Consider the following 22,392-nt stretch of genomic DNA (forward strand, 5'->3'; position numbering starts at 1 on the left):
GCCCTCCTGAATACCTTCCAGGGTCCTCGTGAAGTTCAAATGAGATAAAAACACACACAGGGTGATTTTATCCACCCACCACCCCGCATTAATTACTGCTGCAGTTAATCCTGGGACTGGAGGGGGATGCCTGGGAGGCTCAGCGGTTTAGCGCCGCCTTCAGCCCAGGGCGTGATCCCAGAGTCTGCAGGATCGAGTCCCACATCGGGCTCCCTGCGTGGAGCCTGCTTCTCCCTCTGCCTGTGTCTCTGTCTCTCTCTCTCTCTCACTGTGTGCCTATCATAAATAAATTTAAAAAAAAGTTTTAAAAGAATAAATAAAATAAAGCTTTGAGTTGTTTAAAGCTGACTTTGAAAGTTGTTTCAAGGGGATCCCTGGGTGGCTCAGCGGTTCAGCTCCTACCTTTAGCCCAGGGCGCGATCCTGGAGTCCTGGGATCGAATCCCACATCGGGCTCCCTGCATGGGGCCTGCTTCTCCCTCTGCCTGTGTCTCTGCCTCTCTCTCTCTCTCTCTCTCTCTCTCTCTCTCTCTCTGTGTGACTCTCATGAATAAATAAATAAAATCTTTAAATAAATCCTAGGATGGGAGGGAATTCTGAGAACACAGAGAGGTGTCCAGGGAAGCTTGGAGGTGGGCATTCCTACTCTGTGGGAGAATGAGAGTATCTTAGGCACCCACAGTGGCTGCTGGTACCTATTGCCCCATCTTGAACTCAGGTATGCTGCAACCAAGAGGCAAGGGCCCTGCTTACATTTTGAATAGTTTTTGGAGATCCCTCACGAAGGGGGAAATTTCCTTATTTAGTTCCTATTCTACGAAAGGGGGTTATAGATGACGTCTCATTTGATTCTCTTGACGTCCCTAGTAGGCACAATGAGCCCCAATTTACAGTCGAAAAGGATTGGGTCTCAGAGAGTTTGAGTAAGCTGGTCACAGTCACACAGCAAAACTGCGATCCGAACCTCGCGCTGTAAAATCAGGGCTCCTTCCACACGCCGACGCTCCAGGCAGCTTCCCTACCAAGTAGAGTGATCCACGTCTGATTTCCAGGAAAAAAGCTCCCACCTACTATTAAAACAGTCGAACTGAGCATTTCACTTACATACGATGCTTCAGAGGAAATCGTAACCAGCCTCGGGTCATCCCAACGCCTCTTTGCTGTCCAAGTAACTATTTTTAACCTTTAGTCTTTTCTGTCTTTTGCCTTCTTCATCCAGCTTCCAGGAAGGCTCCAGCCCATTGCTCTTCCTACTCACTTACTGAAGCTTTTAAAGAAAAGCCCCTTCGGTTTCCAACACGCTGGACTCGGGCACCCCGCCCCCAGCTCCCAGGCCTAACTTCCTCTGTGGCCGCCTGTGGTCCCAAAGAAGAGAAAGAGAGCCACAGCGCCCTGGTCCTCCAGCCCTGCGGCGGTCCCGTCATCTCCAAGATGAGGCGGACACTGTGTCGGGAAAGGGAAGCCGTGTCTTCCCTTTCTCCACCCAGGGAAGCATCTGGTACCTTAGTCCTCAGGGCCACGAGACCGTCCCCATCCCTCTCTTCTCTCCAGCCAGGCTCCCTCCAGACAGGGTTTGTGGACCCCGCCCGGCCCCCGCCCCCAGCTTCAGAGTCTTCCCAGGGGAATATGGTAACGGGCTGCCTCCCAGTGGGGCTGAGGGTTGCTTAGCCTCACTCTGAGGCTTTGTCCCAGGCTGCTCAGCCTCTGGGATGAATGAGTCAGGGAGCAGACGGGTGGCTTGCTCCTATTCACAGGGACAGCTCTAATTCGTAGAGAGGCCGTTTCGCCTCCCCAGGGGCAGACAGAGCTGCAACCTGGAGACTGTCTGAGGGAAGAATAGGCCCGCTGTCTGTACCCCCCAGAAAGTGCAGTGTGTGACATGGTGGCTACTGCTGACCTGCTGCTGCTTGGGAATCTTGGAAAAAATTGAGAATTCAGGCCCCATGGAAAACTCTGTGCCAGGAAGTTACTTCAGCCCAAAGTCTCCAGGTAACTGGGTCACAAGTATTGTCATTTGGGGGCATGTGGGGGGAGCCGGGGGCCTGCAACTCAGCCCTCCTATGGCCTTGGCTCTGCCTTGGATTGTTTCCTTGCTTCTCTTCCTCCTCCCCTCCCTTCATCTGTTGAGCATCTATTATGTACCCGACGCTGTTCTGGGCTTATAACCTTAGGAAAGGCACAGCCGTGGCCTCGCAGGGTTTACAAGCTGTGAGGGGGTTTTTATGCTCGGCTCCATCTACTTCCATCTGACCTTTGGCATGTTTTACCTTTGCTGAGGGATTTAATGTATTAGCTCACGTGACAATCTTATGGGAGCCTGGTGTCACTTATTATTTCTGTTATTTTTTCCCTGCTGTATTTATTATTTCTGTTAACAGTAGAGCCCTAGGGTGGTGGTGGGAAGGAGGGGGCTCAGCCCCGGCCCGCAGCAGGTTCAGAAGAGCAGAGGCTCCACCCCAAACTCCCAATGAGGGTCGCTGCCCCGTTCTCCGCGTGCATCTGCCTGGCACCTCCGCCGCGGGAGTAAAATAGCATTCATCATCCGCTGACATTTCACAGGCAGCTTTTTCCCTCTGCTTCTCCTGAGAGGCAATAACGAAAGTTGGTGTTATCTTCCTTTTACTCATCACCCCAGGTCCCTGCCACCCCTGGTGCCTTTTCATCCCCGTGTTTGAGGGCAGCCGTTCTCCTGTCTCAGGGATGTGGCTGGGCAGACACTGTGGTCTCTGGGGACACTGGGTGGCTTTACTCCTCTCACTTCAAAGGGCCTTTGGAGGCTCCACTCCATGGGGGAATGCGTTTTATTTTTTAGAAGGCTGGAATCAGCTGTGGAGGAGGGCAGGGGCTCTTTGAGTGTCCCCTTTCCTCCTGTCCTCCCCGCCAGGACCTAACAGAAAGGGAGGGGGCCTTGTCACTAGTGGGCAGACCCCACCGATTCCTCTGCAGCTGCTGGGAGGTGATCTGGGCAGGACTTCCAGGGAGAGAGGCCTGCCTTGGGCCTGGGCAGAGGGCAGTGTGAGGGGAGCAGTTCAAACTGCCTCCGGAGGCCAAACTGCCAGGGTACTTGAGGAAGGTGGCCTTCTGGAAGCTCAGGTGTTGCCTTGGGAAACTGCAAAAGGGTCTGAGACATGGTCCTGTGAGTGACCTTCAGAGCTAGGCCTTTAGAGAGAGAAGGGGTCCTAGGTCCCCTTGGGCTCCTCTGATCCTGTCCACCAGGCAAAGCAGCCCCAGGGGGAAGCAGCAGCAGGCAGGGGGTATGCTCCAGGCCAGGCTTCCCTGTGCCCCTTCTCGGCTGCACCTGTACAGGCTGTGATCCTGTAAAAGAGATGCTGCACCAGCCAGGGGGAGCAATCCGCTCACCAGGCCACCAGCCTGGAGCCAGAGCCCAGCATAGGGCTTCAGCATGCTCCCACATGTGTGAATCCAGGAGTGCCTTGTGACATCTGGCCAGCTCCACACACTTAGGAATGAGGGATGGGTAGGGAATTGGAAAGTGGTCTGAAAGAGAGCAATTAGAAAGGGACTTAGAAGATTGTGAGGAAGATACCCCAAAGCCCAGAACCTTGAAGCTCAGGCCTAGGACAGGAATCCTGCTTGTCCAGGTCTTAGCGCAGTGATGTCTTATCCAGGTTTTACATGACTCAGTACTAAGTGAGAGCTCGAGGCTAAAGTATGGGAAAGAGATTGGGGTTTTTAGAGCACGAAAGGCCATACAGATGACTAAGTCCAGCTTCTTAGGGCATGGACTAAGGACAACAAGAAAGAAGAGAAGCAGTGCATTTGTTAGGCTGTCATGGAATGGGAGATGGTGGTGGTATCTCTGGTCTGGCAGGGTGTGTGGAGCTGGGTGTGCTCCAGATTGTGTGCTGTGGATTGTGTGGTTTGGACTGTGTGAAGTGGAACTGGGCAGTGACCTGCAGCCCAGATGCCCAGAATTCTGATGCTGATGCACTTCTGAGATACGTCCAGACTTAGGCATTGGGCCTGAGGAAGGTGCAGGCCTCCTTACTTGAGGGGATGAATGGTGGTAGTGGTGGTGGTGAGCATAGAGTAAAAACTTCCTTCTCTGTCTTTTGGGGAATTCCAACTCCATTTCCTAATCCTGGGAGTGTAGTGTGCTGAGCAGGATCCACTCCCAAGAGGGCAGTTCCTCGGGTGAGCCTGCTATAACCACCCTCCTTGGGTGGGCCTGGAATCTGGGCACATGTGTTAGGGCCTTGTCGCTCTCACTCCAGCTGCCCCACAGGTTTGTAGTCAATTGCTCATAACTCAGTGGGAACTGAACCCCAAGGCAGGCGGACAGGTCTATTTTCCTGGAGCAGAGCTCCGAGGCTCTGGTTGCACACATTTCCCACACTCAAGATTGCCAGCCTGTGCATGGACTCACAGAGATGGGCCAGGTGAGAAGCACCTGGGAGTGCTTCTGCTTGTCCACTGCCCAAGGAGGGGACTGAGGAGCAAAGGGCCGGGCAGGTTGTGACTCCCCAGGCTTCGTGGAGATGCTGGAGTCCCCAGGGAAGAGTGTTCCTGCCCAGAGGTCTGCTGCCTGGATCCTCTGAAAGACAGAGCCCTCACATCCCTCTCTCTCCAATTCCAAAGCATCCACAAACAGAAAGAGCTCTAGACTAGTAGGTAGGTGTGGGTTCTGGCATTGATTGTGTCACCGTTTCTGAGTAAGTCGCTGTCCTTGGGTTTGCTCATCTACAATGTGAGAATAATAACCAAATCTGTTCTACTGGTTATTTTGAGATGCAGTGAGATACTGTTGGTGAAAGAGCTTTGGAAAATTTATGCAACGTGACACAAGTGTAAGATATTATTATTAAACAACCCGGAGCTCTTACTCATTGCTCACAGCATTCCCCGGCCTTTTAATATGCCTCCTCTTGGGAAGACCAAAGCCAGTGCTTCTTCATCTTTAAGGTGGAAATGAATCACTTGGGATCTTGTTAAAATGAGAATTTTGATTCAGTAGGTCTGAGGTGGGCTCAGATTCTGCATTTTCTTGCTCCCAGGGATGCCAATACTGCTGGTTCTGGGGACCACCGACGAGCAGCAAGCACCCAGAAGTACCCCTCACAGAAAACAAGGATGAAATCTTCCAATCGTTGGTTGAGAGAAAACAGCTTAGAAAATGAAGCAGAAGTATGGATTTATTCAAACAGCTTGCAGTCCAAGATGGCCTGCTATTCACAAGGGATAAACTTCGGTCTTTGGAAAAACAGAGAGGAAGAGGCAGGGAGGGGAGAGAGAAGCTGTGGGCGTGGGGACAGAGACAGAGAGATAGAGAAAGGGAGAGACACATAGAGAAAAACACAGAGAGAAAGACAAAGAGACATAGACAGGGAGACTCAGGGAGCCACGGAGCCCTGGACAGGTCACTTCTTGGACCCCTCAGAGGAGCAGCCACCGTTGGTCTTGCTAAGAGAGTCCGTGCTGCCCAGTCTTGAGCCCACGCTGTTGAGGATTTTATCGATTTCACCCGGGATGCTTTGCTTCTCCTCATTCTCAGTCTCCCGATGGTAGAAGTAGTTAAAGTTGGAGACAATGACAGGCACAGGGAGGGCAATGGTGAGGACCCCCGCGATGGCGCACAGAGTGCCCACAATCTTCCCCCCAGGGGTGACTGGGCACATGTCACCATAGCCCACGGTTGTCATGGTGACTACTGCCCACCAGAAGCCATCAGGAATGCTAGAGAAATGGGACTCTGGCTCATCCACCTCGGCAAAGTAGACGGCGCTGGAGAAGAGGATGACCCCAATGAAGAGGAAGAAGATGAGCAGCCCCAGCTCCCGCATGGACGCCTTGAGCGTCTGGCCCAGGATCTGCAGCCCCTTGGAGTGCCGGGAGAGCTTGAAGATGCGGAAGACCCGCACCAGCCGGATGATCCTCAGGATGGCCAGGGACATGTTCTGCTGGGTGCTGGGCTCTGTCTCCTGGACCAGCTCTGTGATGAGGGTTGCAAAGTAGGGTATGATGGAGATGATATCAATGATGTTCATGATGTTCCTGAAGAAGTCGGCCTTGCTGGGGCAGACCACAAACCGGAGCACCAGTTCGAAAGTGAACCACATGATGCATGTGGACTCCACCATGAAGAAGGGGTCAGTGAACATGGTGTGGGAGAGGACTGTCTTACTCGTGTTGAGGCTGGGGTCTCTCATCACCTTCAGCTCCCTCTCCTCCCGGAACTCCGGTAGTGTTTCCAGGCAGAAGATGGTGATGGAGATGACCACAACCAACACAGAGACCACAGCCACACCGCGGGCAGCGCTGGAGCTCTCCGGGTACTCGAAGAGGAGCCAGAACTGCCGGTGGAAGTCATTGGTGGGGAGCGGTGTTTCAGGGTCCTTGATGAAGCCTTCATCCTCCCGGAACTGGTCCATGGCCTCGCTACCCAGTTCATAGAAGGAGATTTCATCAGCAAAGACGTCGATGGGGACATTGGCAGGGCGCCGGATTTTCCCACCTGATTGGTAATAATACAGGATTCCATCAAAACTGGGCCGGTTCCTGTCAAAGAAATACTCATTTCTCATGGAGTCGAAGAACTGCATCCTTTTCTCCCGGTCTCCCAGGAGGGTCTCAGGGAACTGACTGAGGGTTCTGAGCTGGGTCTCAAACCTCAGCCCAGCAATGTTGATGATCACCCGCTGGTTCCCTTCATTCAAGACCACTGGCTCCGGCCCTGGGGAATCGACATAGTCTCCCGGGAGCCTGCAGAAGGCCGTCTCGGGACTGGTGCTGTCGCCGATGAGGATCCTCCAGTTGGAGAAGGGGCTGCTCCCAGGCCGGCCTTTTGGGCTGGTTGTGTCAAAGTCTGCGGCATAGCCTGGCCCTTCCTGGATTTCATCTGAGTTCTCGAAGTTGACCAGAGCAACCTCCATTTCCTTCCAGCCACACACATGGGGCCTACGGGAGTCCGGAAAGCAGCATGAGGACCCTCAGGCTTCCCGGCCTGCCTCGAGCTGTGGAGAAGAAGAAGGTCATCATGCAGGGGCCGGGGTCAGCTACGTGGGCTCTGGACCATTGAGGTAGGACACACCAAGGGATTAAAAATGACTTCTTTTTAGCTTGGGAAGGAACCTCGTGGCTGCTGGGACACCAGTCTTCCCTTGAAAGCCACTTTCACCCGCTGAGCTTGCTACTAATCACGAGAGCGGACTGCGGAGAAGCAGCCTGGCTAAGAGCGGAGCCCTTCGACCAGCAAGAGGGTCTCCGCACACGACGGCCGGAAGAGGGCATAATGAAACAGCAAGTGAACTGATGAAACAGCAAGTTAACGTTTCTCAATAACAAAAGAGGTAATTTTGTATTTGGATGAAGTGCTCCAATTCTCCTAACACTTTTCCCTGCCACCTCAGCCGGCTGCTTTCTCTCACGCTGCAAACATTTCTCATGACCACCACCATCCCTCTTGGGCCAAGTGGTGGGGCAGGGTGGACGCAAGAACCCAGCTGATTCTGTCTGGAGGGCGAACAAGAGGACAGAGGTGGGGGGCAACCGGCAGACCCCTGTGGCAGCGCACGCCGGCCATCTGGGCCTGGGCCCCTCCTCTGTAAGTGACGCCCAGGGTTGTTTGGAGGCGACGGTAAATGAGATAGCATATGTCAAATGCTATATCTGGTGGAAAGATCATTAAGTCATAGCTATCGTTTTTGCCGAATTCTTCACATAATAGGGACTTCAGAAGCTCCAGCCATTGGCATTCTTTTGGCATATGTCTAAGATGTTTCTGGGGAGTGATTATTTGTTTATCTGTTTTATAGAGTTGGGGAGCGAGATCACGTGCAACGCGGGGGAGGGCAGAGGGTGGGAGATAAGCAGACTCCTGAGATCATGACCTGAGCTGAAAGCCACTTGGGCGCTTAACCAACTGAGCCATCCAGGGGCCCCAAGAATGATTTCATTTTAAAAAATCATTTTAGGCAGGTAGAAGTAGGGTATGTGTGTGTGTGTGTGTGTGCGCGCGTGTGCACACACACTCCTTGGGGGCAGGGTTAAGGAGAGCCAGCGGGCTCACATACCCACAAACACAGACGAAGATTCCTTCCTCGGGGCCACTTAACTTCAGTTTCGCCGCAAGGACACTGAAGCCAAGAAGGCTGGAGTTCAGGTGGGAGAGAGATAAAATCTGTGGTGATCATGACCTTGGAGTTTCAGATTCCTTGCAGGATGCAGTGTTGTAGTCTTTTTGAAGTGGTTTCACATTTCGTGTCTCACTGAATGACCATAATTGTGTGAGGCTGAAACATGTGATTTCTGTTTTACAGGTGGGAAAACCGAGTCACAGGGGCTAAGTGGCCTCCCAAGATCACACTAGTGGTACAGAGTGTGAGCTGAGCCTGCTTCCTGGCCTGGGGCCTTTCCTGCTAGTCCGTGGGAACCCTGGGGTGGAAGCTGAGGCCTTGTCGGGGGCAGTGGGCCAGGGTCACAGAAGTGGGGGCACTTGGAGTCCCATCAGTCCCATGCGCTCTTTTCTCAGTTTGGGTGTGGACTTCAGGTCTGGGTGGCTAGGCCTGGCTGAGCCCCTGCCCTCCCTCTTAGGAGTGCATGGCCTTCACAAGCTACCTGATGTCACTGAGCTGTTGCTTCCTTGGCTGTGGAGCGGGCAAGGATGTACTCATCACCCAGCACATCAGATTCGAGTCCTCAGTGGCAAGGGCTGGCCCCTGGTGAGCAGAGGGTGGTTGAAGGCAGGATAGAGCAGTGGTTAGGATCTCTGCCTGGGAACCAGTAGATGTAAGCTGGAGTCCTGGCTCTGAGCTCAGTAAGCCCTAGAGAAATATTAGTTTCTCCTTCGTAAGTGACCTATGTGATGAGTTAGGGGCTGGTCCTGGGGGTGCACCTGCTTATCTGCTTCTTGGTGTGAATTCCATTCCACTTTCTCCAGGCTGACAGGAAGGGGTACCATCCGGGTGCCTCTGGGGCAAGGGCTTGGGAACCATTCTGAATGGCTAGAGGCGGCCCTTATTAGGAGCCTTCTCTGGAGGCCAGAGGCAGAAGGCATGTGGGGACTAGGAAGGGCTTCCTTGGCCAAATGACTAACTTCCTCTCCTGGAAGCCAGGCCACTTGCCTTCTCCCTCCTCCTGATCTCTTCTTTGTCACATCTGTCCCCAGCTCATAGTGGGGTGGCGAGTGGGTCAGGTGGTACGAGAAGTGGTGGGACGATGCCAAGTTCGAACAATGTATTCTGTGGTCTATAGAAGCGTGCTCATGGGCCCCATTTAGACTAGTAAATTTTGATAATTATAGACATAGGGAAAAGAGAGGACTGGTCTTGGGGACAAGAATCCTGGCTTGAAGCTTTGCCCCATCACTTAGGAGTTGTTTATTTTTGAGCAAATTACTGGATTTATATGAGCCTCAGTTTTCTTATCTGTAAAACAGGGAAAATAATGGTAATACTCACATCAAAGAGTATACTGAGTAAATAAGATAATAACAGCAAGAGCACTTTGTCAATTGTAAATGACTACAAAACTGTAAGTGTTATCCTCCCTGCACCCCACTGCCCTCCATTCTGCACAGAAATGCAATGCAACATCCTCTTGGGCAGAGTGCATGTTTTCGTGGCCTCCTACTTAGCCAGAGAGAATTCTCAGCTCACTGTCTTCCTGCTGGGCTCTCCCTGGCCCTGCCTCTGTGTCTTTGTCTCCGTTTTGCTCCCACCTGGTGCACCATTCCCCTTCCCTCTGTGTCTCCCACTCCTCTCTGCTCACCCAGGGACTGCTCATGGCCCACCCTGTCTGCAGAGCCTGCTCTGGCCAGTGGAGCTTGGGGAGGCCCCCACCTCCCCTGAGCTCCTGGCCTCCCTGCCTGGATCACTCACGTTTGCACTCAGTTTGGAGTGATACCTTCGGCAAGGTCAGCCTTAGCTCTTTAGCAATCTCATGGGCTTTCCCAGTGCAGGATAGTATCTTAGAGTTTTTCCTTCTGCTTTGGATGGCCCTAGAGGACAGAGCTCACCTCTGATGATCTCCACCTGCATCACCCCACTGTCCAGCTCGAAAAGGCAGACAGGAGGATGGTAAATGAGCATCAAAGTGGCGTAGGAGGTGGTGCGGCAGTGCCAAGTTCAGTTTTCTGTGGCTGTGCAGTGAGTATTTGTTAAGCAGGTGAGTGAGTGAACGAATGAATGAACAAGCAAATGAATGACGTGCTGTCTCAGGGAGGGTAGGGATTATGTCTGTGTTGTGTGCCATTATGATTCTAATACCTAGTTCCAGGGCTGAGCCCACCCAAGTGCCCAATTACTCTCTGGTGAATGAATGAGTGAGCGATGAGTGAAGTGGTGCAGACAGCATATTAGGCTCAGAGCCAGGACACCTGCAATGCCTCTGCTGCTCTATGATTGCTGACTACTTGCATTTCCTCATCAAGGCTCCATTTTTTCCATCAGTAATAGGAAAATATGCTGAGTCAAAGAAACCAGATAAAAAAGGGTACTTACAGCATAATTCCATTTAGACAAAATTCTAGAAACTGCTAACTAACCTAGAGTGTCAGAAAGCAGATCAGTAGTTGCCTGGGGCTGGGGGAGGAAAGGGAAAAGGAGCCATGGCCCAGGAGCCAAGGAAACTCTTTTAGGGGTGATGGTGATGTTTATCTTCATTGCGGTGATGGTTTCACAGGTTTATACATATGTTCAAACCTATCAGGTTGCACAGCTTTAATCTAGTGTGCATCCATTCATCTCTATACATATATTAAAAAAAAAAAGGCAAACAGGCAAAAACAAGAACCAGAACCACAAACCAAAAGCCCTAGGAAATAAAAATGCATGGTCTGCAAGAGATTATTCCAGGTTTTGATAAGGTCCAAGGGGCTATGGCGATGCTGTGAAACTGCATGGGTCGTGGGGAAGGAGGTGGTTACTCTTCCATAGTGCTGACCACAGTGCTGGGCCGTCCCCACTCATGCTGCAGGGGCTCCACAAATGGTTTAGAAGGAGTCAATGCACCCGACAGCCGGGGCCGAGTGTGGCCCCCAGGGGCCAGCTGGCAGGTGGCACCCCTGCAGAGCAGACAGGGGAGCCCACCCTGTCTCAGAAGTGTGTGCAGCATGCAGGCAGGCCCTGGCCCCGCAGGCCGGCTTCCCTCAGCTTAGTGCTGGCCATCCTGCCTGTTCAGGGGCGGGAGAGAAGCGGGGGGCTGCACTGGGAGATACCCGCTCCTCTGCTGAGGTTTCTCTGCTTTCGATAGGCTGTGCAGTGACCATGTCGTGGGAGCCAAGATGGGAGCTGGCTCTGCCCCTGGGCCTACCCCCTCCACCCCACGTAGGGCCCCGGGAGGAGACAGACGGTCTGAGTGGGTGAGGGGGAGCTGCGGGCCAAGGGCACTTGGGGCCAGCTCCCATGACGCTGGGCAGGGTCCTGGATCCTGCTCTGTTTGCACACTGAGGGCGTGCCCGTGGCTTTCCTGGAGTCTCACACGTTTCCACCAGCCTGGTGTTCTCAGGCTTCCTCAGAGTTAGCACACCTCAGGGGGGAGCTCTCACCCTCTGGGTCCGCCGGGTCCGCCTCCGCTCATCATCTCCGCCTGCCTGACACGTGCCCAGCCAGCGTGGGTTAGGGCAGTACCTGCCGGCCGCCAGCCACCGGCCACCGGGCGCACCTGTGCCTCCCTGGGCAGGCCACTCTGCACAGCTCCTGCCCCCTGCTCACCTCACTCCTGCCTTCATCTGAAGGCGAAGCTTTCCCTAAAGGAGGCCAAGTGATGGCCCTCTTGCCCTCCAGAGAAGTCCCTAGACAAGGTTTTGGCGCGCTACTATCTGATCCATGAGCTCTGTCTTCTTTGGGTCTCTTGGCATCTTTGTACCTGGGGGCAGCGCGGCCCACGGCATCTTCCACCTTCCCATGGTCCGGCCTTTGCCCGGTCCCCTTCCCCCAGAGCCAGGCAGGCCTGTGGTTGACTCTCAGCCCTGCCCTTACCAGGTATGCAGCCTTGGGGTCACCACCTCTGTGAACTCTGCTTTCTTACGGTCTAAAAGGGTCACACCATTGGTGTAGACGGTGTAGATGGTGACCCCGGCTGCCTCCCTGTGTTCCTGGCACCTCCTGCTTGAACCAGGGCTGCGGCTGTGGTTGTGGTGCTGACGGGCCCCTCCCTGACCAGAGGACACCTCCTCCAGGCCTGGACTCGCGGGGGCTCAGCCCTGTGCCCCTCCCAGAGCAGATGTTCCTGAGATGTCTGTGGGGCTGCCAGGCTGTGGGCCGGGCTCCTGGAGGTCACAGGACGAGAGCCCGCAGCGTCCGGGGCCCCCCCAAGGCCCTCCCCACCCCCGCAGTTGCCTGGGTCGCTTAGCAACCCAACACCCCCACACCGCAGGTGAGGCTGTGGCCTCTGGGAGCCAGAGAACAGGCTGAGAGAAGTCGCCTCGAGCCTACAACCGTGTGCATGACCATGCAGGGCCCGGAGAGCCTGAGGGACAGAAGGCGGAGCCGCGCACAGGCGGTCCCACAGCACCGGGCGGCGGCGGTGGGGGGGTTCGCGGAGTGGGGGGACGGGCGGCAGGTGGGCCGCGGGGCGGGGGTGGGGGGCGGGGAGCCGCCGTCGCTGTGCCCTAGGCTGTCGGAAGGGGGCGCTGTTGCCCCGCCGGAAGCCGACCCTGGCCCCTCTGTAAGTCTGCGCAGGGCTCCCTCCTTCCATCGCGGGCGCCACCTCCCTTCCCCTCTTCACCAACCGGGCCTGGGCTTGCTGGCTCCCCCCACCCTCTTCCCGGTCTCTGCCCGCCCCGGCTGCGCCCCATGACATGGCCCCAGGACCCCAAACCTTTCGCCCAGCCCCAGTCCAGGCCCTGTTCCTGTCCACCTTATCAGTGGTGAGGATGATGTGAGAGCCTCAGTTTCTCCAACTGAGGAATACTAAGGTGGAGTCTCAGGAAGGGACGTGGTGGCTCAGACGCCAGCCTGCGCCCTCCTGTCCCTGTGGCCGAGTACCCCAGGGGCCAGCCCTCCCAGCCCTCCCGAGTAGAAGGCAGGGCAGAGGGTGCAGCCGGAGGCAGGGTCCTGCTGGCCATGTGAGCTCAGGGAAGGCGAAAGGAGTCAGCAGGCTGGCGTGGGGCCCGCAGGGGTCAGCCCCTCCTAGGGAAGAGCTCAGGCTCTGGGACAGACAGAAGGGCCAGCTCACAATCCTAGCTTGGTCACCTCCTGTCTGTGTGACTGGGACAAGTGGCCTTACTGGTACCTGCCTCATGAGTCCGTGGTGAGCAAGTGCCACCACACTGAAAGCTGCAGCGTGTAGCAGGTGCTTGGCGGCTGCTGGGGGCTAGTACCTCCGGCGTCAAGGATGGGCCACGTTTCCTTTCCTTCTTCCGGCACTAGTACAACACATGTGTCATACCTTTATTGGGGCAGCGACCGGGCCTTTCAGAGGCTGAGCCTGCTGGGGCAAGCATGCAGGTCAGGGAGGGGGAGGCCTGGGGGCAGACAGAGGCTGCACACAACTTGTATGGCCCAGGGTTTCAGCCCCACAGTGTCCCTGAAGGCAACTAGGGATCATTTAACAAATGGAGGACCTGAGGTCTAGAAAGGTATGTGACCGGCCACAGGTCCTCTGGCCACTAAGACACGAAGCTGTGACTCACACCCAAGTTTTCTAGTTCCCACACCAACACGCTTCCCTCTACCCAACAGCCCCACACTAGCACCCCCACTGCCATGTGCGGCTCATGCTCACTCAGGACTGTGCCTGGGACACACACACACGCGGATACACACATGGCCACACATGCCCAGCTACACACAGCCGGTCACAGACACATACTTACTGCACATGAAATTACCCAGGCCCCTGAACACATGCACAAATATGCAGACACACATGAGCAGGCTCCCATGCACCACCCTGCAGCCCCGGAAACCACCTACATCCACAATGTTTCTGTTCCAGGTGAGCCCTGACACCCTATCTCCCATCTAGTCTGTCCGCCTCTTGGAGCAGGAGGATGTTCTGTTACTTGGAGCAATTGAAGGAAGACAAGGGGGACTGGAGGGGGCTCAGGAAGCCGGTCACATGGCGTGCTTCCTTGTTGGAGTGGGGTGGGCACCGCGTGGGCAGGCTGCTCTCTCCCTGCGGGACCACTCAAAGCCAGAGCTGTCTTCCTAAAGAGGCAGAATGATAGGGGCAGGAGCTCTTTCATTTACAACCTGAGCAGCAGCAATGCTGAAAAGAATGATCGCAGGGTCATGCCTTCCAGCAGGAATGGAAGGGCTTACAAGTTAACGGTTATTAACCATGGAGACTGGACCGGCCCCCTGCCCCACCTGGGAGGATACTTGCTCTGGAGATCAGCAGGGAGGCAAGACTCCTGGATCTCTTGATTTTGTGCACCATCGAGGCCCCCTATTGCCTTCCTGTTTGCCCTAGAGACAAGATGCATCTGTCCCGGATGGTAACAGATGCAGTTTCCAGGTACCGGGAAGAGATGGCACAGAAGTCGCAGGCCTGGGAGCCTTCTTGAAGGTTCTGCCCATGCATGGTGTTGCCGGGGGCTGCTCTTGCCAGTGCCTGCACCTTCTGTGATGCGGCTTCTGCTGGAGCCTGCTGCTGGCACACCCTTTGGGCTCTGGGAAGTGGAAAGCACATCTCGGTTTTAGGCTGGCTCTGTCCAGAGTTTGAGATGAGCAGCCAGGAAGTAAGACCCTAGAGAGCGAGACTGAGGCCCGTACCCTACACACTCACACCTTGCCCTGCCCTCTGGTGGGTCCCTGTCCTAGCCTGTCACTCTGCTGTCTGTCGCAGGGGTTGGAAGAAGGTACCGCAGAGCATCCCTCTAGGCCACCTGGACTGCGGGGTGTGAGTGGCGAGGGCCAGATCAGTGTCACATGTTGGTAAAACTCCTGCTCACCCCTGCCCCCTGCTCTCTGAGGGTGTTTTTTTTTTTGGGGGGGGTGTTCCCAGGAATATAAGAAGGGGTGGCTTTAGATAAAATGATAAAATAAGGAACATTTCTATTTCTCCCTCTACTGCCTGCCTTGCCCTCGGCAACTGATTGCCATTTGTTTAGCTGGAAGGAGCAGGATTCTTGGGATCAGTACACCTGGCTCAAGTCTGCCTTTACCTCCCCCCCAGCTGTGTCCTCTTAGGAGCGTCACATTAGCTTCCTAAGATTTAGTTCCTTTATCTTTAAAGTGAGCATAAGACCACCTGCCCCACCTGCCCACCCCTATGTCCTGCCTAGAGTGGCAGTGCAGGGACTCAAGCCTCCTTTCCCTTATTTGAGACCTAACACTCACCCCATGCTGCTGGGCAGCCTCACCCAAGGCAAGGGACGGGTGCACTCCCTGAGCTTCCTTGATTTTCTCAGAAGCATGCTGCAATGCATCACTGATGAGTCCACCTACACTTGCCTTGTCCCTTCCCCGCACCCTTGCTGCATCCTCCCAGGAGGCAGTTTTAGCTCCGTGGTTATAAGCACGGCAGGCCTGGGTTTGTAACTAGTCATTTAATCTCTGGGCATCAGTTTCCTCATCTGTCAAATGGGGAGGCTTTGTGTATCATCGGGCTGCCAGGATGATTACAGGAGTGAGTGGTTGTCAGACACTTAGAACATGTGGACGCGTGGTAAGTGCCACGCAGAGGGAGGGGCCTGCTCCTGGCTGCCCTGGGAGTAGCTGCCTTGCCGTGGCCTGGTTTTGAGAGCATAACCAGTGTGATTGTCTGAGCCCACACTGTCTTCTCCTTCCCCAGATGTGTGCCCCAGTCTTGTCCCCTGTTCAGGTGGAGGTCTCCTTCTCTCCAGCCTTTGCACCTCATTAGTTTCCAAATCCTGGGCATCTGTGGCCATGAGGTCCCCCCTTCCTGTGCTTCCTTCCTCTCCTGAAGCCGGCCAGCTCTGGCTTCACCTCTTGCTTGGATGGCTGCTTCCCCTGCCCTTCCTGTCTGCCATCCCATCCAGGTGGTTACCAGAGAGGTCCTCCTCACGCCGGGTGGGTCCAGTCGCCCTGTATCAGGGCTCCAGCGGATTCCTTCACACGCACCTCAGGGCTCCCTGCTCAGCCCTGTTGCGCATGCATCCTGTGTGCGCCTCTTTCTCTCATGCTGTGATGGAATCCGGCCTCCTCTGGTCTCTGCCGCCAATTCAGGGGTCAGGGAACAGGAGGGGAGGAGCGACGTGGCCCCATTCCGTCTGACAGTCAGTCGGACACCCCACCTTCTCCCTCCCTTTTCCTGCCCAGGCCTCCTGAGGGGCGGGGGAAGAAGCGGCAGAGCAGGTCCTGTGGCTGAGTGTTGACATTGAATAGCACAACATCAAATGCCAGCCTCTCCTTTTTGCAGAGACCCCCAATCTTGTGTTATTTTCTTGGGATCATCCCTCTAAAGAACCACCCCCTTAGCTGTGTTCTAGGATGTATTAAGCTGTTAGACCTGGGGCAAGTTGCTTAATCTCTCTGTGTCTCAGTGTCTGGTCTGTGAAGCAGGTATAATGACGGTGCCTGCAGAGAGGTCTGGGGGAGGAACTCCTGACCTCCTGTCACCCCAATGCCTTGCACACAGAAGGGACTCTGTCAGTACTTGTTGGATATTCATCGAATGGTACACAAAGACATGGCTAATGAAACAAAGCACTTCCCCTTATGGTGGAACTGCAGGCTTCTGCCTCCGTGGGTGGGGCGGGCCACGGAAGCTGCCGTGTGCCTGACAAAATACCACGGAGGCTACTGTCTACTCTCCTGATTAAAGTGGGGCATTGAGCCTCAAGAAGGCTCCAGAATTTCTGGAGCAGAAATGGGCATAGTGGGTGGAAACCTGGGGACAGATCTGCCTTCTTCTGGCACAGAGAGAAGGCCTAAGCTTAATGGAGGATTGGAATTGGTGTTCTTGGAAGGCTCCAAGCAAATTGAGCTAGGGCTGTAGACCATAAGAATAATGTGTCTCCCTAAGAGCATGCTGGGAAACAGGCCAACCTGGGTAGCTCATGCTGGCTACCATGCATGCAATTGAATTTCCCCAGAATGCTTCTGGAACTCTGGGGGAAAGATGCTCAGGGCCCCTTGATACAGCTGTTAAGATCCAGTTGCAGAGATTGAAGTGTGGGTGAGAGGGGGGAAATATGGCCAAGAACTCACCAGCAGGAGCAACGGAGAAGGTACTTCTTGCTCGGCCTGTGTGAGCCTTGCACGCTTCGGCGAGGTCAGCTCTCCATGGCTGAGGGCATCTGCTGGTCTCAGGGCAGACAGAGGACTGGCAGGAAGGACCCTGCCCGGCTGATGCCCAGGATGCAGAAATCCTATCCTTCTGTGAAACAGGATCGCCCTTGCTGTGTCTGTGTCTGGATGAAGCTTGAGAAAGGATCTGGTCAGCGTCGGCGGGCAGGTGAAGGTGCAGGCACCCATGGCAAATCGGGCAGAGTGAATTTGGAAAGGGTGACCCTCACCCTTCCTGGCCAACGGTGCACAGATCAGATTCTGACCTGGAGGCTGAACAAATTGTTGGCTTGGGACATTTCCACGAAGCCGGTAATAACATGTAGGTACAGAGGGGGCAGCGGTGGCCTTGTGTCTCCTCTTTGTCACCCCTAGCCTGTAGGATACTTTGCTCATAAGTGAGTGATCAAGTCAGGCATGGTTTTGTGGGGCTCCTCAGTGACCGTTGGCATTGAGGTTCTTAGGACAGGATATTTCTTTCTTTTTAAAAATATCATATTTATTTATTTGAGAGAGAGAGAGAGCACGAGAGAGCGAGCATGAGCAAGCGCATGAACAGTGGTGAGAAGCAGAGAGGGAGAAGTGGGCTCCCCGCCGAGCAGGGAGCCCGACTCAGGGCTCGATCCCAGGACCCTGAGATCATGACCTGAGCTGAAGGCAGATGCTTAACCGCTTAACTGAATGAGCCACCCAGGCACACCCCACCCACCTTAGGACAGGTTCTTGTGTGAGGTTTCCCCCGAGGTTCCTGTGAGACGGGCCAGGATAGGGGTAGGGTTAGGGGCTTGCTTCAGTCCCATTGACTCTCGGGGCGACAGGAACCTTGACCCTACTAACTGGAGAAGAGTCCTCTCTCCAACTCCAATATATCCCTTCAGGTTCCCTGGGAGAGCTCCGGCCTGGAGAAGAGAGGACCCCTCACCCTGACAGGGCCATGGGGAGAGGGCACTGGCCAGCTCCCTGCCCTCACCGTCCTGAGGGGCTCCACTTGGTCACAGCGAGGAGAGGCAGAGAGGTGCGATGGACCGAGCTCGTGTTAGAAGACTTGGTGTTGAGTTTTACAATTACTTGCTGGTCACCTTGAGTGCACCCCTTAATCTCCCTGAGGTAATACCACACAATGGTTTTGGACACAGGCTCTGGGGCTGATTGCCGGGTCCAAACCCAGGCTCGCTCAGCTACTAGCTGTGTGACCTTGGGCAAATGACCTAACCACCCTGAGCCTCCATTTCCTCATCTATAAACAGGAATGAGAATAATAGGACATCTGCCAGTGTCGCCGTGGGATCTCACTGCAGTGATACATATAAAGCACTCAGATCAATGCCTGGCAAGGTGAAATTGCCTATGGATATTTTGGCTTCCAGGGATCCGTGGATGCACAGCGCCTTTACTCCACAAGAGGCTCTACTCATGGATATTTTGGGACATCTTGGGACACTAGATCTTTTGCTGTTCTGCATGGGGGTGGGGTACTGGCTCGTTTTCCTATGTACAGAGCAGCCGGTGCTCTGTGGGCCTCCACCCTGGAGAGGAGTCGGTGCCCCACAGAGCCTGGTGACCCACCGGTTCCTTGAGTCAGGATCTGCGTTCTGGCTCAGGAGGTGTTGTAGCCCACCGTGAATGCCCTGGCCCCACCACAGCTCGGCTCTCTGGGACAGGCAACAAGGCCAACACGAAGGCCGTTCTCATCAATAGCTAATGAGCCCATCAATAAAGGATGGCCTGTCTGTTCCCTATCCGCATATCCTCCCTGCCCCCTCAGCCTTTCCCTTCCCCTTTGTTGCTTCTCCTTCATGGTACTCAGGTGGCCTTGTCTTGTGAGGAGTGGATAAGAGGCTAGGATCCCAGAGGCGGAAGGACCCAGGATACCTGCCATTTCTTCTCTCACCCAGAGGGCAGTGGGCTGTGCCCAGGACTGTTCCAGGTCACCCCTTCTCTCACAGCCCAGTACTGGGGTTCTGAACAGCCCCTGGGGAGCAGGTCGGCTGTAGGGCTGAGGAGCAGGAGATGGAGGGAGGCACGGGGTGGGCTGGATAAACTGCTCACAGTTCTGCTTAGGGAGTTACTATGGATCAGATTCATCGTCCTAAAGCTGTGAGTGCTGTATCTCAGCACACGTGACTAAGCCAGGACCAGGAGGAGATGGTTCTCCCGGGCCAAATGAGTCACACAGGCCGACACTTACCTATTCAGTTTAAGGACACCAGGCTTTGTTGTGTCCCCATGTGTCCAGGGCTGAGCCAGGAGCCGGACAGACAACGAGGTCCACGGGTGCGGCTGAGGCTGTGCCTATGACATAACCTTGTAATTTGTTACTTCTTCCCCCCTCCTTTTTTATTTAGGGGTGGCGGGGTGGCTCCGTCGGTTTAGTGTCTGGCTCCTCGTTTGGCTCAGGTCATGATCTCATCAGTTGTGGGATCGAACCCTGCATCTGGCTCCCCACTCAGTGCAGAGTCTGCTTGAAGATTCTTTTCCTCTGACTCTCCCCCTACTGGTGCTCTCTCTTTCTCAAATAAATAAATCTTTTTAAAAAGCTTTATTTGGGGCATCCGGGTGGCTCAGTTGTTGAGAGTCTGCCTTTGGCTCAGGTCATGATCTCGGGGTCCTGGGATCGAGTCCCACATTGGGCTCCCTGCATGGAGCCTGCTTCTCTCTCTGCCTGTGTCTCTGCCTCTCTCTCTGTGTGTCTCTAATGAATAAATAGATAACATCTTAAAAAACTAAAACTAAAAGTAAAAAAACTTTATTTAGATAATTGGCTATGTACATATTAAAAGCGTACAATCTGGTAAGTCCTGATATAAGTATATACCCATGAAACCATCACAATCAAGGTACTGAACGTCTCTATCACCCCAAAAGTTTCTTTCTTCTTTCTTTCTTTCTTTCTTTCTTTCTTTCTTTCTTTCTTTCTTTCTTTCTTTCTTTCTTCTTTCTCTTTTTGTTTAAAGATTTTATTTATCTATTCATGAGAGACACACTCAGAGAGAGAGGCAGAGACACAGGCAGAGGGGGAAACAGGCTCCATGCAGGGAGCCTGATGCGGGACTCGATCCTGGGACTCCAGGATCATGCCCTGAGTCAAAGGCAGGCACCAAGCCACTGAGCCATCCAGGGATCCCCCATCTTTCTTTCTTTTTTTTTTTTAAAGATGTATTTATTTATTCACAAGAAACACACACAGAGAGGGGAAGAGACACAGGAATCCTACAGTATGTACTATTTTACTGTCTGGTTCTTTTCACCTGGAAGAGTTATTTTAAGATTCATCTGTGTTGCGTGTATCAATAACTCATTGATACAATAATAGCTCAGCCTTTGTATTGCTGTGCAATATTCCATGGTGCAGTTATAATACAAATTGTTTATCCCTTCATTTGTTGATGGACATTTGAGTTGTTTCTAGTTTGGGGCTGTTACAAATAAAGCTATTATGAACATTCATGCTCTAGTCTTATGCTTTTGTTTCCTTTAGGTAATGTAGAAGTTGAACGGTCCCTACCAGTTTGATAGAGTTAGATGCCCAGCATCTACAAACAATCCCAGGTAGCTGAATCTTTCAGAATCTTTCCAGGATACCAGGAAAAGGTATTTTTGTTTCCTCAAAGAGAAAGCAAGTGGACAAATACAGGTAACTGAGAACAAGCAGAAGAGGTTGGGAGGAGGGGAGATGCTTTGTAAGTGACCACAGCTAAACATTATTTTCCTTTGAGCCAGTAGACTATGGCACTTTACAATGTCATTACCAGGGCTAAGCAGCTAATCATCAGCATTGACCTCCAGACTGCATTCCTGGGGCACAGCTGTGGCCAGAGAAGAGGTCTGGTCGTAGGCACCGAGGGGTTATGGGACCTGGGAGAGATGCTAACACCTGACTCTGGAAGCCGGGGTAGTTGGGTGGTGCTGGGTACCAGTGTCTTCACTGAGCTGGCCTAAGTACAGAGAGCAAACTCTCCCCACCTCTCCAACCCACATCTCCTGCCACACTTTGCATATAGTTACATTTGGTGCCAAGTAATCCCTTCCCTTTTCCCAGGCAGCCCTGAGTCTACACAGAGAGAGCTTGCCTGTGATACTGGGGTGCCTCCTTCCATCCGGGTAGCTGGGCTCAGCCTGACTGGGGATAGGTCCCCCCTTACCCTGAGGGGCTTGAAAAGTGGCTTCCAGAAACAAGAATCATAGTCTCAGAAGCATGGAGATGGAGACCCACTGGCTTCTCAGCACCTTTAGTGACTTATTAATTGGTTACATTTGTCCATTTACCCAACAACCAGTTATGGGGCACAGAAACTGTGCTGGTGCTTGGGGTATAGAGGGAATAAATGTGAAGACCCTTCAAAGTGATCATGTCCAGAGGGCACCCCAACAAGATGCTAGTGGCAAGTTCACCACTGGTAGATGAGTGAGCACCACTTGGCAGACAAGCTCTGGGGCTGTGGGCGGGGGGCTACCCAACCTCGAGGGTCTGATTCCTCTGGGCTGAGACCTGAAGCATGGGGGTTGGTAATCTGCAGAGCAAGGAGTGGAAGGAGTCCTGAGAGGGGGCTACTTCACGTGGTAGGGCCCTGCTGTGTGTGAGCCCAGGAAGGCCTCTCCCAGACCTGCAGTCCCACATCCTGCTGCCTGGGTCTCGGCCTCTCTTACTCTATGTCTCTCACGAATAAGTAAATGCAATCTTTAAAAAAAAACCATAAAAATTTACCGTTCTCATTTCTTTTCTCTTCCTGACATTGCTTGTCTTCTCTACTCTCATTGGCCCAGCAAACCTGTCATTCTTGTCAAGAGTCCATTGGGAAGCTCAAAAGTATTTGAGCTGTGTGTGCAACGGTCACGGTGGAGCAAAGATGTGGGAAACAGAGCTTGGGACTGGTTGCAAGAACTCACTGGACGACAGGAATAGTCACAGCAGCTACCACCTATTGAGCATCTGCCCTGTGTTAGGCACAGGGCCTGCTGCTTTAGCTGTCGTATCTCAGGTGATCTCCCCAGCAACAGTAGTAGGTACTATCAGCATCTCAAGTTTGGGGAAACTGAGTCACAGGGAGGTTTGCTTGCTCAATGTCATTTAGCTCCTGAGATGGTAGAGCTATGTGAACCCAGATGCACAGGCTTGACCTGTGTGCAATGTGCAGGGCAGCAGGCAGGCGTGGGCTCGATGTGGCACGACCTGTGCCCGACGTAGTCCCCGAGGGCTCCCTCGGGAGGTAGCAGTGGAGCTGAGAGAACAGGGATCCAGG

The 22,392-nt window shown here is 53.8% G+C and overlaps 1 protein-coding gene across 1 annotated transcript; it reads right to left on the reverse strand.

Moving 5' to 3' along the window:
- Positions 1–5,377: 5,377 nt before the first annotated feature.
- On the reverse strand, positions 5,378–14,483 carry KCNA10 (potassium voltage-gated channel subfamily A member 10). The gene is made up of 3 exons (XM_055340651.1): positions 14,422–14,483; positions 11,936–12,061; positions 5,378–6,914 (listed from the first exon to the last, which is right to left on the reverse strand). Exons 1-3 carry the CDS (start codon positions 14,481–14,483, stop codon positions 5,378–5,380), a joined length of 1,725 nt encoding a protein of 574 aa, XP_055196626.1.
- Between the last annotated feature and the right edge of the window lie 7,909 nt (positions 14,484–22,392).

This window comes from Nyctereutes procyonoides, unplaced genomic scaffold (genome assembly GCF_905146905.1).
Source record: "Nyctereutes procyonoides isolate TBG_1078 unplaced genomic scaffold, NYPRO_anot_genome, whole genome shotgun sequence".
Classification (NCBI taxonomy): Eukaryota; Metazoa; Chordata; class Mammalia; order Carnivora; family Canidae; genus Nyctereutes; species Nyctereutes procyonoides.

Coding starts and splice junctions, on each gene's coding strand:
- KCNA10 (XM_055340651.1), bottom strand. CDS start 14,483: ATGCATGGGCAGAACCTTCAAGAAGGCTCCCAGGCCTGCGACTTCTGT. Junction 12,062..14,421: donor TTCTGTGCCATCTCTTCCCG/GTACCTGGAAAC, acceptor TGGTTCAAGCAG/GAGGTGCCAGGAACACAGGG. Junction 6,915..11,935: donor ACCCCAAGGCTGCATACCTG/GTAAGGGCAGGG, acceptor GGACTCCCGTAG/GCCCCATGTGTGTGGCTGGA.